Genomic DNA, 18,020 nt, shown 5'->3' on the forward strand with positions numbered 1-18,020 from the left:
TTATTTATTCAATGCATAGGTATTTAACCACTACTATGTGACTGTCCTTATTTAGAGTAAAATGGGGCAGAAATGAAGAGGAAGAGGGGAAGAGACGCTTCAGAGGGATTCTAGATAATAAAGGTCCTGAATGAAAACTGGGGAAGGGTTAAGCAGGTCTTCCCTCTCCGTGAGATTTCCTGGTACTCTGCAGTCAAGACAAGAAAGATTCTCTTATTGTATGGCAAGAAGACAGGATGAAGAGAAATGAAAGGTCTTGACCAAAGCCATGCAGTTTGTAAATGGCAGGTCTGCTGATGATTCGCTGAAAGTCTTTCTTAAAAAATAATCTGTGGTAATTTCATGACTGCTTATCAGCAACGATAGGGACCCTGGGTTTCCTTAGATAAAAAAAATAACATTATGGCTGTGAGAAGTAGGACTGGAGAAATATCAGTCTTCTCTCTTAGTGGGAGAAAATCGGGGAATTGTAGGGATTAAGAACTTCTGAATGTAATCAAATTTGGATCTTTTCTATAGTTTTGATTCTACAGTTGTGACCTGGTAAAATTATCTCTGTTAATCTGCTAAAACCACTAAGAAAAAGTGAATATGAACCACGAGAACCAGGGAATATTTTAGATCTAATTCACCTGCCCTTTTTTTCCCTCTCCTCTGGCCCACTGGATCATTGTGAAGAATCCTTGAAGCCTTCTCTGGTGGGGTGGGGATTATTGAACCAGTTGGCACTGGATCAACCCAGGCTGTTGCTAAGTTGAGGCCAGAGTCATAACCTACTCGATACCTTTTTATGAGGCTAAGGAGGCAGAGCAGATGACACCTTTAGCTCTACACTGGGGGCAAAGTGAAGAGTTAGTATTAGCAATCATGCTGTTTGCCTTTTCTAATGGTTGTCATTCTAGAGTTCTGTGCTGAAATGAATATTTCTTGGAACATATTTTATTTTTCCCGTAAGATAACATTGAATAAATCTAGGCTCACCCTTCTGCAACTTCTCATATTGTTCTCTTGTTTCAAGAAATTCTTCTTCAAACTAAAAAAAAAAAAAAAAAAAAACAGGATACATTGTTATAAACCTAAGGTGAGAGAAAGAAAAGAAATGCTTATAGTATAAAATTCCCAACATCTTCCAGAATGAAAATATTATAAAAATTAGTTTAAAAAATTAGCACCTGTTCAAGAATTTGTTACTGAGAGGATCTGTCCCTCCTTTAAGTGGATAAGTGTGTTTGCATCTCCTGCATAAACATACATATTCATTTTCAAATAAAAAAATCACCTTGAACCCCCCCCCAAAAAAAGAAAGAAAAGACCACAAAGTTATCAACTATCATGTAGCTGAAAACTCTGACAGACCATGCATGTAAGAGTAGCTTAGGCTAACATGGGACAGGCACCCTTCCTAATTAAAGGTTATCCCCAAGCCCCCATTCATATATTTCCTTGTCCTCATCTTAGCTCTACCTTCTCTCCAAACTCTTGCCCTCTCCTCCAATTGCCCCCTGATTTCTCCTCTTCCCTTTCTTCTCTTTTTTTCTTCTCTCTCTTCTGCATCCTCTTCCCTCCATATCAGGTCAAATTAGGCATTTCTTTTTGCTCACATACTCAGTGAAAGGGACCCAAAGATCATTACTCAAGTGGGAGTATCATCATTTACTGATGGAGTTTCCAGAGCTTTTGTGGGACAGAGTGATTTTTTGTACACCAAACCTTGAAATGGGGCTTAAGATAAGGGGAGTAAATAAAGCAAAATAAAGAAGATCCCAAGTCCATGTTCTAGAGGAGGTGGCATTCAATCAGGGACAAGGGAGTCTATACCTGCATGAAACAGAACAATTCCAAAGCACTTGTAAAAAATCTATGAAAAAGTCAGAGAGAGGGTTAAGAAAAAATACTGAAATTAGGGAAAGATCCCTGTGGGGTAAGCCTTTAGGAGAAGGGTCAAGGGGTGGTGGGCAAGCTGCAGCTGGGCCTGAAGTTCCAGTGGACAGCCATGGGTAGAACAGGACTGAAGTGCTGACCAGAGTTGGAAAGACCCTGGGAAATGAGCTGGTCTCAACTGAGAGAATGATTCAAATGTGAGTCTCTTCTATCTCCTCAATTTGTGATCCACCAAGATTATGGCAGAAAGTGAAGAGGAACTAAAAAGCCTCTTGATGAAAGTGAAAGAGGAGAGTAAAAAAGTTGGCTTAAAGCTCAACATTCAGAAAACTAAGATCATGGCATCTGGTCCCATCACTTCATGGCAAATAGATGGGGAAACAGTGGAAACAGTGACAGACTTTATTTTGGGGGCTCCAAAATCACTGCAGATGGTAATTGCAGCCATGAAGTTAAAAGACACTTACTCCTTGGAAGGAAAGTTATGACCAACCTAGATAGCATATTCAAAAGCAGAGACGTTACTTTGCCAACAAAGGTCCATCTAGTCAAGGCTATGGTTTTTCCAGTGGTCATGTATGGATGTGAGAGTTGGACTGTGAAGAAAGCTGAGTGCTGAAGAATTGATGCTTTTGAACTGTGGTGTTGGAGAAGACTCTTGAGAGTCCCTTGGACTGCAGGGGGATCCAACCAGTCCATTCTAAAGGAGACCAGTCCTTGGTGTTCATGGGAAGGAATGATCCTGAGGCTGAAACTCCAGTACTTTGGCCACCTCATGCAAAGAGTTGACTCATTGGAAAAGACCCTGATGCTGGGAGGGATTGGGGGCAGGAGGAGAAGGGGACGACAGAGGATGAGATGGCTGGATGGCATCACCAACCTGATGGATGTGAGTTTGAGTGAACTCTGGGAGTTGGTGATGGACAGGGAGGCCTGGCATGCTGCGATTCATGGGGTCGCAAAGAGTCGGACATGACTGAGTGACTGAACTGAACTGAAGATCTTTCTAGGCTCAGGAAGCTTCCAGAACACCTCCCTAGGCTTCTCCCTTCCTACCCCTGTTTAAGCAGAGGACTATGAGCCCACCTTCACCTCAAGAAGGCAGTTGGAAAGGGAAAGAGTGGATACAGATTGAAAGGCACCATCCTGACTTTTGAAAGGTGAAGAGGACCACTTCAGTCTCACCCAGATTACCCGCCCCACTTCCATTTCCCAATCGGGAACCCACCTCCACACCAGCTGCAGCCAGCAGCCAGCGGATAGACTCCATCCTGCCTCGGCCATGGAAGTACCAGAGCTTGGGTTTGGCCGCCATGACTGCTGGCTTGGGTTTTCTGAAGGGCAAAATAAGAACATGTGTTTAAAAGAACAAACTAGCACAGACTATATGGTGTATCTCCCCTTAATTCCAAAATTGGTGAAACAAAACTATTATTTAGGGATGCATACATAGGAGGCAAAAGTATGAAGAGAAGCAAGGAAATAATTATGACAGACACAAGATGGTGGTTACCTCTAGTGAGGAGAAATGGGGGCTGATTGGATCGGGGTATGGGGGTTCTGGGATGCTAATAACGTTCTGTTTCTGAAACAGAATTAGTAATTAGCCTTTATAATTAATCTTTAAACTGTATAGAAATACTCTTGCACTTTCCTGTGTGTATGCTCTGTCTCACAATTTAAGAAATAGGAAAAGAACAAACAAACCAGTTAAGCCCCAAACTGCCCTGCATTACATGCTAGCCAGGATCCCACTTTCAGTGGCTGCTTATGCTAACAAAACTCGCAAGGAAGTAAGAAAATCAGAATAACAGTAGTCAGTTTATGATGAGAAACGTAACTGTTAATACCCACAATCATATGCGAACGGAGTCACTTGGGTTCTCAAGTCCTGAGGTTTTTGAAGCCATTTCCCCACAGCCAGCCACTTCTCCTCTGCATTGGATTTACAGTTTAACTCTTGGAGAAGTTTGATTCCTTTCCTGCCGTCTTGCCACTTCCTGGGCACTGGCTATGTTTGGTTGTCAAGATTCATTCCTTTTAAACTGCCTGGTTAGCTCTTGCATGACAATTTCAAGAGCTTCTTGAAAACCCACCACTGTATTGTCCCGGAAGACACAATGATTAAAAAGGTACCACAGTTCTCTGATTAGAGAAACTATGCTTAGGTCCAGCAGCTCACTACTAACAAACCTTGAAACAAATTGTACAATAAACCGAATGTGGAGAAAATATGAGAAGAGGAGACAGTGACTATGTCTTCTTCTTAACCTCTCTCCAACAAGATAACTCCTGAATCCTCTGATCTCCTGGAGCATCCGTTATAGGATGATTAAGGACCAGATAGAAGCAGCCCCTCATACTCTTAGAAATCAAAAGGAAGAAGGTGCAGCCAAATACATACAGTTGGTTCCTGTGCCTGGGACATTCACATCCAGATGGCCAGCTTCCAGGTCCTGATCATGTGTCAGGAGGCAAATGAAACTGGCAACTGACAAATGGGTCCTGGCTCAGAGCACCCCCTCCAGGTCTGCAGGCATTCTGCAGCTTTCAGATAAAAATCAAGCAATACTGGTGAAGTCAAATGCTGGTGTCTCACTTGGGAAGCTCCATCTTCCTCTCTCTTGGGTGCACAGTGCTCCCACATTTGACCCCTCTCTACCTGCCCTGAGAAACAGGGATGAGGATGTAAGTCAAACTGGGGCTGCTCTGAGGTTGCTTCCTGTCATTCTGTCTCCCTGAAATGTTTGGTCCAAATTCTGTTTGAAATAAACCCAATGGGACTCTTTTTATAGTGATTCTATTCTGCTCCCCTAGTTGGCCAAAAGTTACCCTTTGGTTTAGAAACCATGGATCTAAATACAGGCATCTCTGGTAGCTTCCAGAAAGCTGTTTCTGAGCAGTGGGTGCTAAAGTGTAGGCTGAATAGTCTTTCTTCTGTCTGGTTATTCTCTTAGTGAGATGAAAACTCACAGCCCTGGACTGCTCACAGGAGATGGGCACCTCATGTGGCCACTGAGTGTCATGACTTGGAGGCTCCAGATTATGTATTAGTTCTTGTCAAGAGTGAGCTACCAATGATGCCAATGATACAGAACTCTCAGACAAAAGGACTGTAAGCAAAATGCCATTCTAAACGTATTAAGAATGGGACAAGCTTCTTGTTGGCATGGCAGTTGATATTCGAAGGGATGTAGAGATACGTGCTTTCGAGGTGGAATCAGTGAGAAGCTGCAAACATCGGACAAGTGGAGAGCAGTCTGGCGTCAGGAATGGAATGAGGGGAGAGTCACTGAGTGAGAGGGAGGCCTGGGCTCCGTTGAATACAACCTCCTGGATGTGGCTAACAACCCCTTGGGCCCGTCCAAGAGAATGAACAGTGAGAAAGCTTGTGACTCACTGTAGGACTTTGTGAGGCCTTCTGGGAACAGATCCCTTTTCTCCTGTCTTCTGTTGTCACTCCTTTCTGAAGTACCTAGCTAACAGCATCTGATGGACATTCCCGAGTTGTTTTACAGATGCTAAAACCACCACCAAATGGGAGAAACTAATTACTTGATGATCACGAGCACATAGGCCCCAGACCTACCAGAGCCTGAGGACTGATAACGTGATACCAGCCCCCACCCTCACCTGGCCTTTAAAAATGCTTTGCTGAAATCCATCGGAGAGTTTGCGCTTTTTGAGCACTAGCTGTCCTGGACGCCTTGCTTGGTACCCTGCAATAAGTGCTACTCTTTCCGTTACCACAGCCCAGTGTCAGTAGAATGGCTTTATTGAACATAGGCAAGTGGACCCAAGTTTGGATCTGATTCTGTTCAGGTACAGCTTGCTCTGTGTTAGACATGGGGTTGGATGCTCAAACAGAAATGATAAGTGAGTGTGACTACTCCCATCCTTCAAAGGCTGGGGGCTCTGTGCTTTAGAGTCATGAGTCCTCACTATTGTACAACCTTATTCCATCTCTCTAGGCCTCTGTCTCCTAATCCTTAAGATGGGGGTAGTGGTTGTACTCCCTGCCTCAGAGAGTTGTTGTGAAGACCAAGGATTGAAAAAAATTAATAGATAAAATACATACCATCATGTCTCAGCCATATCAACTAGAGTCTTCCATGCTTCTTTAATCAAATTACAGGTAGATATGGTATTTTCTTAGAATTTTTTATGCTAAGATTGGCTTGTTTTACACATGATTTATGTTTGTCACAAACGCAACTGATACTTGTAAAAGAGAGCTAAAACTTTTGGAAATTTGATCAGATATTGCAATAGAAGATATTTAAAATGTAAAAACTGGTGTGGTTTTTGCCTTCATTTGTGGTTATGAGGGTAATTGGAGCACGTGCAGGGTTTGCTGCTGTAAAGAAGTGTATTTGGGAATTTAATGTGACCCTTTGTGTTCACAATTTCCCTCCCCCACCCACTTACCTCGGCCTGACCCACAAACATTCTCAAGATGTGTAGGAAGTTAAAGGATGAATCAACTCCCCTCCCCACCACTACCTCCAAGTCTTCCCTGGTGCCCAAGGGAGCCCCCAAAGCCCAGGGTTACAATGAAGGAGAACTCATTTCAGATAAACAGGACCATAGCCTGCAATCTTACCTTCCAGTCCAAAAGAAAGAAAACTTTTTTTCTAGTTGTTAGTAACCAGCCACCACTTCTTATAAAAATCCCAGCAAGTGTTCATGTGCCCCATTGATGGCTGCCTCTAGCCAACTAGCCGCTCTTCCTCACCTCTCAGCCTGCGCTCCACAACGTTCTGAATTGGGCTCTCAGGTGAATGATGGAGTCTCAACAGGACTCTGGTCCCCACTCAACCCCTCCCAGGAGGAACTGTTCCTTCTAGAATAGCAGAGACAGACAAGGGGCCCAGTACATCTTACAACTCACACCATAGCCCAGGATGAACTGCTCCCCTGGATTCAATACCACAATATATTAAGCTCCTGGTAGGCAGGAGTCGTGACATAGTTCTTCCATCTCCTGCAGAACCAACCCAGCATTATCCTAGACATATGGCAGCTATAACCTCAATGAGCCACATACAAAGACCAGTTTTTTCATTTGTTAAGATTTCTGTGTTTGATCATTCATTCTTTCAACATTAAATGTTTATGGATCTCCTTCTTTGGCTATAGTCCTAGGCTGCACACTCCAGTCATACAAAGATAAATAAGATGTGGTTTCTGCCATTGAAAACCTTGTATCTAGTGATGGAAATATCCAGACCATGAAGAGGTAAGTCAGAATAAGTGTTTACGAAAAGCATAATATAGTATTACAGGGACAGAGCCTTACAGATTAGATATATATAAATATGTTTGGTTCCTTGAGCCCCCACCTCTCCCTACTCCCAAGGCATTATAGATTAATGGCCTAAATCAACTTCTTTAGTCCTTTATCCTTGACCTGTAATGAATTTCAACAAAGATTAATTCCAAACCACAACTTGGTAACACAGAGGCCCAAGTTTATGCTTCAGAAAGTAAACCCCATTCTCATTGTTTAAAAAAAAGAACATTGTCAAAGCTTGAAAGAACAGGTGTGATGGAAATATTCATCCTGCTTGTGGGAAACAAAGAAGCCAAGAACAAAAGAATTCTTTCTGGATTTCATCCCAAATGCAAACAGCTCTGAGAACACAGCTTGCTGGAAGAACAAGAGCCTGAGGAGTCACGCTGAGTATAAATTCACTCGCATCTCTCAAGTCTGCTTTTTGTGTTGACCTTGACCAACAGGTGTGTCCTGAATTAAATACACCTTGTTCCCAAAGTAGACTCCTTGCCTGACTCCTTTTACAAAAATAATTTTATTTATTCATTTATTTTGGCTGTGCTGAGTCTTTGTTGCCATGTGAGCTTTTCTCTAGTTGCAGGGAGTGGGGGCTACTCTAGAGTCGTGGTGTGAAGGCTTCTCATTGTGGTGGCGTCTCTTGTTGAGGAGCACAGACTCTAGGGCACGTGGGCTTCAGCAGTTGCAGCACGTGGGCTCAGTAGTTGTGGCACACGGGCTTAGTTGCTCCGCGGCACGTGGGATCTTCCTGGATCAGGGATCGAACCTATGTCTCCTGCATTGGCAGGCGGATTCTTTACTGCTGAGCCACCAGGGAAGCCCTCCCCACATGACTCTTTTGACAGTGGGAATTGAGACTCATCACTCAGGGGTGTTGAACTTCTCCTGTGTGCGGCTTTACCTGAGGTGAGCAGGATTATGCACATCCCACTTAGAACCCCAGGTGCCCAAGGCAAGGTGGGCAGAAAGCAGCCATGATGGTATGACAGCCTTTGGATATTCGGTGTGGTAATAAGCATGCCCTAAATTTCTTTTTCTTTCTTTTTTTTTTTTTTGTGACCGTAAATTAAGCAATGACTTATGTGATAAAAACCAGAAAGCAAAACCCACAAATTTTTAAAAATTGCACTTACCAGTACTTAAAACTTTGCTTTTCAAAAGGTATTTTTTAACAAAAAGAAAAGGCAAATCAAATATTGGGAGAAATTATTTACAAAGCGTACCTGATTTAAGGAACTCATCCAGAATGTATAAAGAACACTTGTACCTCAATAATAAAAAATAAAAACCAACACTTAAAACCAGTGGACAAAAAAAAAAAAAAAAAAAAAACAACCCAGTGGGCAAAAATTTGAGCAGATAAAACTAAAATTAAAAAAACAATTTTAGAAAATGTGGAAGAACATGTATCTGAGTCGGGCCCTGGATACCAGGAAAAGCAAAGACCTATGTCTAGATTTCAGCTCCTCTTCTCACTTGAGTAAGTTTTTTAAACCTCTCTCAGCTACAGTTTCCTTATAGTCCCTAAATCATTTGGTTAGTGGTAGAAATGTGATGGCAACCCACTCCAGTGTTCTTGCCTGGAGAATCCCAGGGACGGGGGAGCCTGCTGGGCTGCCGTCTATGGGGTCGCACAGAGTCGGACACGACTGACGCGACTTAGCAGCAGCAGCAGAAATGTGAAAGTGTGCAAACTGCTGAACATAGTAAGGACTCAAAAAATGGCACCTGCGGCCCCCCCCCCCCCACACGCATACACACACCTATATCTCCAGATTGTAGCAACAGTCACATGTGAGAAAAAAAAAAAAAATCAATGGAAGTGGAAGGCGTTCTTTAGAAGTGTATTTGTTGTTGTTTTCTGCTTTGTTTCTTTGGCTGTGTGGCATGCGGGATCGTAGTTCCCTGACTAGGGACTGAACCATGCCCCCTGCTGTGGAAGCATAGAGACCTGAACACTGGACCTGCAGCATCAGCTTTGTCAAGGAACTTGTTAGAAATGCAGAATCTCAGTTCCTGGGCTGGATCTACTGAATCAAAGGCTGCATTTTTCACAAGACCCCCCAAGGGATTCATTTGAACGCAGGCAGAGCCCGGAGAAATTGCGGATTTGGTTCCAGACCATGGCAATAAAGTGAATACTGGAATAAAGTGAGTCACGCTTTTTTGGTTTGTTTCCTAGGGCAGCTCCCAGTGCAGGAAGGACCCAAGTGACATTTCCTCTCTGAAAAACTACCACCTCCCCAGTCCTCATTTTCAAGGTAAAGACATTATGATTTCCTTAGGATGTCCCTGAAGCTCAGGGTGCTTTTGCCGACTTGAGTCTGTGGAATTATATCTGGAAGAACTTTTAGACCCCATCTAATGGAGAAGGCAGTGGCACCCCACTCCAGTACTCTTGCCTGGAAAATCCCATGGATGGAGGAGCCTGGTAGGCTGCAGTCCATGGGGTTGCTAAGAGTCAGACACGACTGAGCGACTTCCCTTTCACTTTTCACTTTCATGCATTGGAGAAGGAGATGGCAACCCACTCCAGTGTTCTTGCCTGGAAAATCCCAGGGACGGGGGAGCCTGGTGGGCTGCCTTCTATGGGGACGCACAGAGTCGGACACGACTGAAGCGACTTAGCAGCAGCAGTAGCAGCAGCAGTGCATATAAAAGTTATGCTCGTACTATACTGTATTTTTTAACTGTGCTATATACCATTATGTCTAAAAAAATGTACATAGCTTAATTAGAAAATACTTTATTGCTAAAAAATGCTTGCCATCACCTGAACTTTCAGCAAGTCATAATCTTCTTGCAATAGTAACATCAAAGATCACTTATCATCATAACAAGTTAATAATAATGAAAAAATTTGAAATATCATGATATTTACCAAAATGTGATACAGAGACACAAAGTGAACAAATACTAATTGGAAAAATGATGCTGACAAACTTGCTTGAAGCAGGGTTTCACAAAACTACTATTTGTGAAAAAAAAGTAAAACAAAGAAACAGTGCAATAGCTGCAGAGCACAATAAAACGAGATGTGCCTGTACTAAAATTAAGCTTGAGAAGCCAGATCTAGAGTGAAAGCCCAACTACACTGCACCTGGGACTCAGGGTGTGGCCCCAGGTTCTCCCAGGATTTGCTGCACAGGCACAAAATACAGAATCTGATGTTTAAAAAGCAGGCTGAGCAAATGGTGATGTGCAGGAGGGTGTGGGGCCAGAATAGAGAAAGGGAAGGGGAGAGAGAATCAGGCAGAATTCTATTTCCTATGTTGAATCATTTACACTGACCCCCTTAAAGAGAGGAATTCCTAGGATGCAAGGCCTCCTCCAATCTCCAAAATTAACCAAGTACCAGGTGTGTAGATCCAAGCTCTTGGGCAGATCTGGAAAAACAGATGTCAGTTTCTTCAACTGTAAAATGAGGAGTTGGTTCAGAGTTCAATCATCTTCCTTTTCTCAGCTTTAACAGTCTTTCTGATCTTACTTCTTTTCCCCTATATTCATTCGCCCTTTGCTCCTATCTGCTGAACATACATGTTGGGAAATCAGCCAGTCTTTTGGGGGCGATGGGTGTGAAATTCTGCTGACAATGTTAACAGTTGTTCTGGATAATTTAGGCATATCAATGCACATTTTCTTTGATTTCAGTTTGGCAAAAAGCAGGCTTTTATTGAGTTTTTAAGATAATGAAAGTTTTGAGAGATTAACTAAAGAAGTTGCCAGTTTTAGCAGATGTTTTGGGCCAGAATACAAGAGGCGAATTTTGAATCTATTATCACTAGAAATATCCTTGACATTTATTCTGCTTCTCCAATGGATCAGAACCGTCTACCTTCATGACAAAGCAGAGCAGCGCATGGGCTCTTAGTTTCCCAGCCAGGGATCGAACCTGTGCCCCCTGTACTGGGAGTACAGAGTCTTGAACACTGGACCCCCAGGGAAGTTCCTGGATCTGACACCTTAATTAGTTGGGTTTGACATGCTATCAGAGGGAAAGTCTCCTACATGGAGCCCCCACCCCCACTCCACCCTCACCAAAAGAGCTGCGTTAGTGTTTACATGTAGAGAAGGCAATGGCACCCCACTCCAGTACTCTTGCCTGGAAAATCCCATGGATGGAGGAGCCTGGTAGGCTGCAGTCCATGGGGTCACTAAGAGTTGGACATGACTGAGCGACTTCCCTTTCACTTTTCACTTTCGTGCATTGGAGAAGGAAATGGCAACCCACTCCAGTGTTCTTGCCTGGAGAATCCCAGGGACGGGGGAGCCTGGTGGGCTGCCGTCTATGGGATCTCACAGAGTAGGACACGACTGAAGCGACTTAGCAGCAGCAGCAGCAGCAGCAGCAGTGTTTACATGACATTTTAAAGACACAAATAGCTGAACCCTATTCCTGGGTGAGGTGGGAGTGGGGATTACTTATAGCATGATGAGGGAGGTAATTTTGTTCCAAGTTCACATGCTAAGTAAGCATCTTCTATATTTCAGTTACAGAAATGAAATTTCCTTTGCATTAAAGTCTAACAGATTGATTCATGTTGACTTATCCTCGCAAGGTTAACCAACTTACTTAAATGAAAAATATAGCTGAGGGAGGAGACTTTCATCCCACGCTCCTTGGAGGATAAACAAAGTGAACCACAACACGGCCCACTGCTGTTAAAAACTGGGGCAAATTCTATAAAAATCTGTGTCAGGGTTTGACTTAGAGACTCCTGCTTTCAACTTGGCGCCATCCCCTGAGGAAGCAAGACCCCAGGGGAAGACCCCAGTGTCAGATCATTTGAACTGAATCTTCCACGCATACAAGGGATGCAGGAGATTGAGTTTACCTGTAGGCACCCAGCACAGAGCGGGTGATTTCTGTGTTCTTTCCAGCTGTGTTCAAAACGATGCAATTTGGCCAAGGAGGAAAAAATGTCATGGCTCAAAAATTAACAAACGCTTAAGTTCCACCAAGGGCGTTATGTCCACCAATCAACTGAAATACCACTTGACTCTTACATACTTATTTTTGAAATTACACTTAATATGTAACACAGTTTTGAGGGCATTTGAATGTCTGACATAATGCACATTTCATGCATCGAAATGATAGTCTTCAAAGGCCTTGTTTAGATGTACATATGCTATTTCATTTTCATAGGTGTATCTACTCTGCAGAAAAAAATACCCATTCCTTTTGTTTGATATAAGCAAGTTTAGAAATAGTCATTACTGTAGAGCAGAGACTGGAACAGCATTTTAAATCAACTATACTTCAACAAAAATAAAAGTAAATAATAGTCATTAACCATAAAATCACAAAAATTTCTGACTACAAGTGACAAATTTGGTCACAAAATAAACTATTCAACCAAGCCTAAAAAGAACAGATAAGAACTTCACCACTAACCTTATCTCTTCCTGGATCTCCTCTCTGGGGTGCTTCAGGGGGATTACGTGAGGATTTATACCCCTTTCTTTTCTAATTGAATGCTCTACCCCTTCAAGGGATTGGCCAATGAGCATTCGAGTTTGTACATACCTCTAGGGCTTCACTTTACATCCATTGTTTGGATGTTAGATCAGGTTACTCAAGTAAGTTGAAAGAAAGATTCCACTGGCTCATGCAACAAATATTTACTGAGTACCGCTCTGTGCCTGGTACTGTTTTAGTCCCAGGGTCTACGATGTTACATATGTCAGACTCAATTCCTGCATTGGTGGTACTGCTTACATTCTAGTTGGGGAAAACAGGCTGTATGAATATATAAGCAAATAAGTGCGAGGTGTTCAAAATAATAATGCCAACAATGTATCAGATGATTATAGCTTACGGATAAAAGAAATCTATGACAACAGTGTTATAAGGGGTAGGACGGAGGAATTATAAGCAGTTATAAGGTACCTGAGAAGTCTGTATGCAGATCAAGAAGCAACAGTTAGAAGTGGACATGGAACAACAGACTGGTTCCAAATAGGAAAAGGAGTACGTCAAGGCTGTATATTGTCATCCTGCTTATTTAAACTTATGTGCAGAATACATCATGTGAAATGCCAGGCCGGATGAAGCACAAGCTGGAATCAATACTGCCGGGAGAAATATCAATAACCTCAGATTCACAGATGACACCACCTTTATGGCAGAAAGCGAAGAACTAAAGAGACTCTTGATGAAAGTGAAAGAAGACAGTGAAAAAGTTGGCTTAAAGCTCAACATTCAGAAAACTAAGATCATGGCATCCGGTCCCATCACTTCATGGCAAATAGATGGAGAAACAGTGGAAACAGTGACAGACTTTATTTTTGGGGGCTCCAAAATCACTGCAGATGGTGACTGTAGCCATGAAATTTAAAGACGCTTACTCCTTGGAAGAAAAGTTATGACCAACCTAGACAGCATATTAAAAAGCAGAGACATTACTTTGCCAACAAAGGTCCATCTCGTTAAGGCTATGGTTTTTCCAGTAGTTATGTAAGGATGTGAGAGTTGGACTATAAAGAAAGCTGAGCGCTAAGAATTGATGCTTTTGAAGTGTGGCGTTGGAGAAGACTGTTGAGAGTCCCTTGGACTGCAAGGAGATCCAACCAGTCCATCCTAAAGGAAATCAGTCCTGAATATTCATTGGAAGGATTGATGCTGAAGCTGAAACTCCAATACTTTGGCCACCTGATGCGAAGAACTGACTCATTGGAAAAGACCCTGATGCTAGGAAAGATTGAAGGCTGGAGAAGGGGACGACAGAGGACGAGATGGTTGGATGGCATCACTGATTCGATGGACATGAGTTTGAGTAAGCTTCAGGAGTTGGTGATGGACAGGGAAGCCTGGTGTGCTGCAGTCCATGGGGTCGCAAAGAGTCAGACACAACTGAGCAACTGAACTGAACTGATAAGGTACCTGCATCACCTGTGAAGTGATACAGTGTTGTTGGAAGAGGCCTTAGTGTTGTTGTATATAAATATTACAAACTTCAGAACAACCACTAAAACTAGACAAATACAAACTATAATTGACATGCTAAGAAAGGAGAAAAAATAGAATTATATAACATGCTCAATTAAAACAGGGCAGAAAAAGAGTAGAAGACAAAGCAAAAACAGTGGGGGGTGAAGAACCAAGGCAACAAATAGAGTCACACAAAAAAGAAAAGAGTAGAGATTAATGCAACCACATCAATAATCACTTTAAATGTGAATTGCCGTGGTCTGTGCACAAGTTGGAAAAGAATCTCTAGACACAGATTCTAGAGGCAGAATGAGAGGAGTATACAGTTTATTAAAGCAGGAGATACTGTTAGAACAGCGGGCTGGCTCAAGGAAGAGCTGACTCCTTTCATGGATTAGTAGCCAATTTTTATAGTCTCAAGACAGAAAATTCCTGCTGGAAGGGTAGCATTAGGTGATTAGTTAGGGTGCTATAGGGTGGGTAATTGGGTGAGTATATTTTCCTAATATGGGGTAAGGGAGCTGGCCAGTTTAGATCAGGGAGGCTCATGGCAATGGTTACTGTGGGACTTGGTCAGTTCGGAGATGACCTTGGTGCAGGGCTCCACCTGTGTGGCCTCCATATAAGGCTTTACACCTGTGACCGTGATACAGAGCTCCATATGAATGTTGTAAACATTCATGAGTGGATTTTAAAACAAGACCCTATTTTTGGTTTTCTGTAAGAAACCCACTTTAAAGACACAGATTGATTAAACAGAGAGATTGATGGTGGGTGTCAAGTGCTTTGAAGAAAATAAAATGATGAGAACATGAGAGATGAGATGGATGATGAGAAAGAAACATGGGGTGCGGGGTTGGGCCACCGAGTTCATGATCAGAAGATTCCCTTAGTGGGAACGTTGAAGCTGATGGAACAAGGATCCCGCCACGGAATCTTCTGGGCAGACAATTTGGGTAAAGGAATAAAATGCACATACAACAAAGTGGGAACACCAGCAAGTACGAGAGCCTGGGCTGGTAGCCATTTGCTGCAGAGGCTGGAATTCACCTTCTGCTGTTGCATCCACAGGCCCTTCCATACCCACCCTCCTCAGGGACCCAGGCAGGAGTGTCACGGGTTCCTTTGGGCACCCAGTCTGCCAAAGCCCTCTAAGCAGCTGATATTGGGTCCTGGGCTCATTAGGTGCTGCACCTCCTCCTCTGACAGACACCAGAACCCCACACCGTTCAGCTCCTCCTTTTGTCCCAGAGGACACTGGAGCCCCCACAAGTGCCCCGTTTACCCCCGGGGTGCCCTTTCACCCCATTGGCTCAGCTGCTGTGGGGTGTAGCCCGTGAGCCTCATGGGCCCCCTCTGCCCTGTCTCCCTGCCTCACACGTCTGATTCCTTCCTGAACACAGCATGCTGACATCTTTGAGGACAACCGTCTGCTGCCTGACCTCCTGGCTCTTTTACCAGAGTCTGGCGGCTTGTGAAGATGGGATGGTGGAGGCTGTTGAGACTAAAAGGTCTGGACCCCCCAAAAAGCTTGTGACAAGGCCAGGAAACTGCACTTGTGCAGGATGGGGGAGGGGGAGCTTGTCTCCAACATGGGAAGTGAACTGAATGATTTAAGGTCGTATAACCCTGAGCAGAGCGGTATGGGAACCTGTCTTCACTGGAGGCAGCTTGGCTTTTGTCTTTATTTTCACTAATCCTCCAATTCAGCACAGACCCAACTTCCTCACTGGTTGTCTTCTCCAAGAGCCAGCCTTGAGGGCCCCCTTGTGTCCGAGAGAATTAAAATCCCCAGAGCACTGTTTGCACAATGGCTTCTGATCTGCTCGAATAATATTATCAGGCAATGGCCCTGGGTATTGAAATCCCACCCAGTCATATAACAGCTCCCATTTCCTGCTGTCTTACACAACTCAACGACAGAGATCTTGTTACCAAGTCAGTGTCTGGTCCCATGTGTAAATTAATCTCCGAGTGAGGGTAAAGTGTTTGCCCTCACCGAAGCATTGGAAGGGAGCAATCCAAGACCGTCCTTGCTCTGACACCAACGGCAGGTTCACGGTGGTGGTGGTTTAATTGTTCAGTCGTGTCTGACTCTTGTGACCCCCACGGACTGTAGCCCGCCAGGCTCCTCTGTCCATGGAATTCTCCAGGCAAGAATCCTGGAGTGGGCTGCCATTTCCTACTCCAGGGGATCTTCCTGACCCGGGATCACATCCATGTCTCTTACTTCTCCTGCACTTGCAGGTAGGTTCTGTACCACTAGTGCCACCTGGAAAGCCCTCGGAGTGTCCCCCAAACGGCCTCATGCCCGAACAGTCTGCTGGAAAGACTCACAGAACTCACAGAAAATGGTCATACTCACAGCAACGGTTTACTACGGAGAGGACACAGATGAAAATCTGTCAAGGGAAGAGATGCACAGGACTGAGTCCAGAAGGGTTCCAGGCTCAGAGTGTCCAGATGTCCTCATTCGGCAGAACCGGAAGTCCAGGGTTTTATTGGAGCTCCATCACATGGGCATGACTGACCACCCACGTGGCTGATCTGTCTCCAGCCCCCTCCAGAGTGGGGCTGACACCACATGACCCAGAGCCCCGTCCTCCATTCCATGTTTGCCGTGGCTCAAAGCCTATGCTTGAAATCATATAGCCGTTGTTATCTACCTGGCCCAGGGCCCCTGGCAAACAAAGATACTCCTATCAGGCATGTCTCCGAATAGTAAATGGTAAGAGAGATTCCAAGGCTTAGAGATCAGCTTCCTGAAGCCAAGGCCGACCTGTACGTGGGAAGGTGACTCTTTCTGCATCCCCACCCCCACACCCATTCAGTTTCTTCTTTTTTGTTCCTTTGCTCCCAGGAGGCTGGTGGGAGCATCAGCCTGGACACCAGTGCTCCCCAGGCCTGCCCGGTGATGCACCTGCTGCCAGCCCTTGCTCCTTCAGCAGTTCTAAGTATCTGAGTGATGACTGAGTGTTCAAATTGTAAAAATGTGAAGGCAGAAAACCATCTCCACATGTGTTGGATTTTCCTCTAATAAAACTCCAAGGGGCTTGCATTGATTGTGACAGGCATGAAGGGTCACCTCGGGACTGTTTCTTTACATCTGGGCAGAAATCCCTCTTGCAGTAAGAAATGAGTGTGTTTTCTTTATGAGACGCGGATCAAATACTTGCCTTTCTCCAGTTTTTAAATTCCCAAGTATTAGCTACTCTCGAGTGGCAATTTTTTCTTTTCTAAAATTACTTCTGCTATTGATGCATCTATCTTGCCTACTGCGTGGTGACTTTTTTCTAAAGCAGGGCTCTGTTTTAGGGTTTTGCCTTCTGGCACCCTGCCTGGCACATAATAGGAGCTCAATTAATATTTAAGATGCAAGTCAATACATGTTTAAAACAGTACTAAGTCATACTTTTAGTTCTGAAGTGCAAAAAAAACTAGAAGTCCCTAAATAACCATTTGGGTAATAACAGGATAAAAGTTATATATATTCATATTTTCTTACACTTATGTCAAATATAACTGGAAGGATATACAAAGGATAATGATGTTTACCTGCAGGGAGCAGAACTGAAAAGAACTGGGAGGCAGAGCTGGAAACACTTCCAACAATATAAGTTCATTTATTTTTGGCTGTGCTGGGTCTTTGTTGCTGCGCACGGGATTTCTCTAGGTGCAGCGAGCAGGGGCTACTCTCTGGTTGCAGTGGGTGAGATTCTCACTGAGGTGGCTCCTCTCGTTGTGGAGCATGGGCTCTAGAGCACATAGGCTTCAGTAGTAGTGGTGCGTGGGCTTAGTTGCTCCATGGCATGTGGGATTTTAGGTCCGGGACCAGGGATCAAACCTGTGTCCCCTTCATTGGTAGGCAGACTCTTAACCACTGGGCCACCATGGAAGTTCTTGTATAGCCTT

The 18,020-nt window shown here is 44.0% G+C and overlaps 1 protein-coding gene across 1 annotated transcript in view; it reads right to left on the reverse strand.

Moving 5' to 3' along the window:
- The window catches only part of LOC109577230 (glutathione S-transferase A4-like), a 26,079-nt gene extending 9,458 nt beyond the window's left edge, over positions 1-16,621 (reverse strand). The window contains exons 1-3 of the mRNA XM_019986073.2: positions 16,474-16,621; positions 3,110-3,215; positions 982-1,033 (exon numbers count right to left, since the gene is read on the reverse strand). Coding sequence (XP_019841632.2) covers positions 982-1,033; positions 3,110-3,196 — 139 coding nt within the window. The 5' untranslated portion in view covers positions 3,197-3,215; positions 16,474-16,621. The remainder of the gene's footprint in view (positions 1-981; positions 1,034-3,109; positions 3,216-16,473) is intronic.
- Positions 16,622-18,020: the final 1,399 nt, after the last annotated feature.

This window comes from Bos indicus, chromosome 23 (assembly GCF_029378745.1).
Source record: "Bos indicus isolate NIAB-ARS_2022 breed Sahiwal x Tharparkar chromosome 23, NIAB-ARS_B.indTharparkar_mat_pri_1.0, whole genome shotgun sequence".
Classification (NCBI taxonomy): domain Eukaryota; kingdom Metazoa; phylum Chordata; class Mammalia; order Artiodactyla; family Bovidae; genus Bos; species Bos indicus.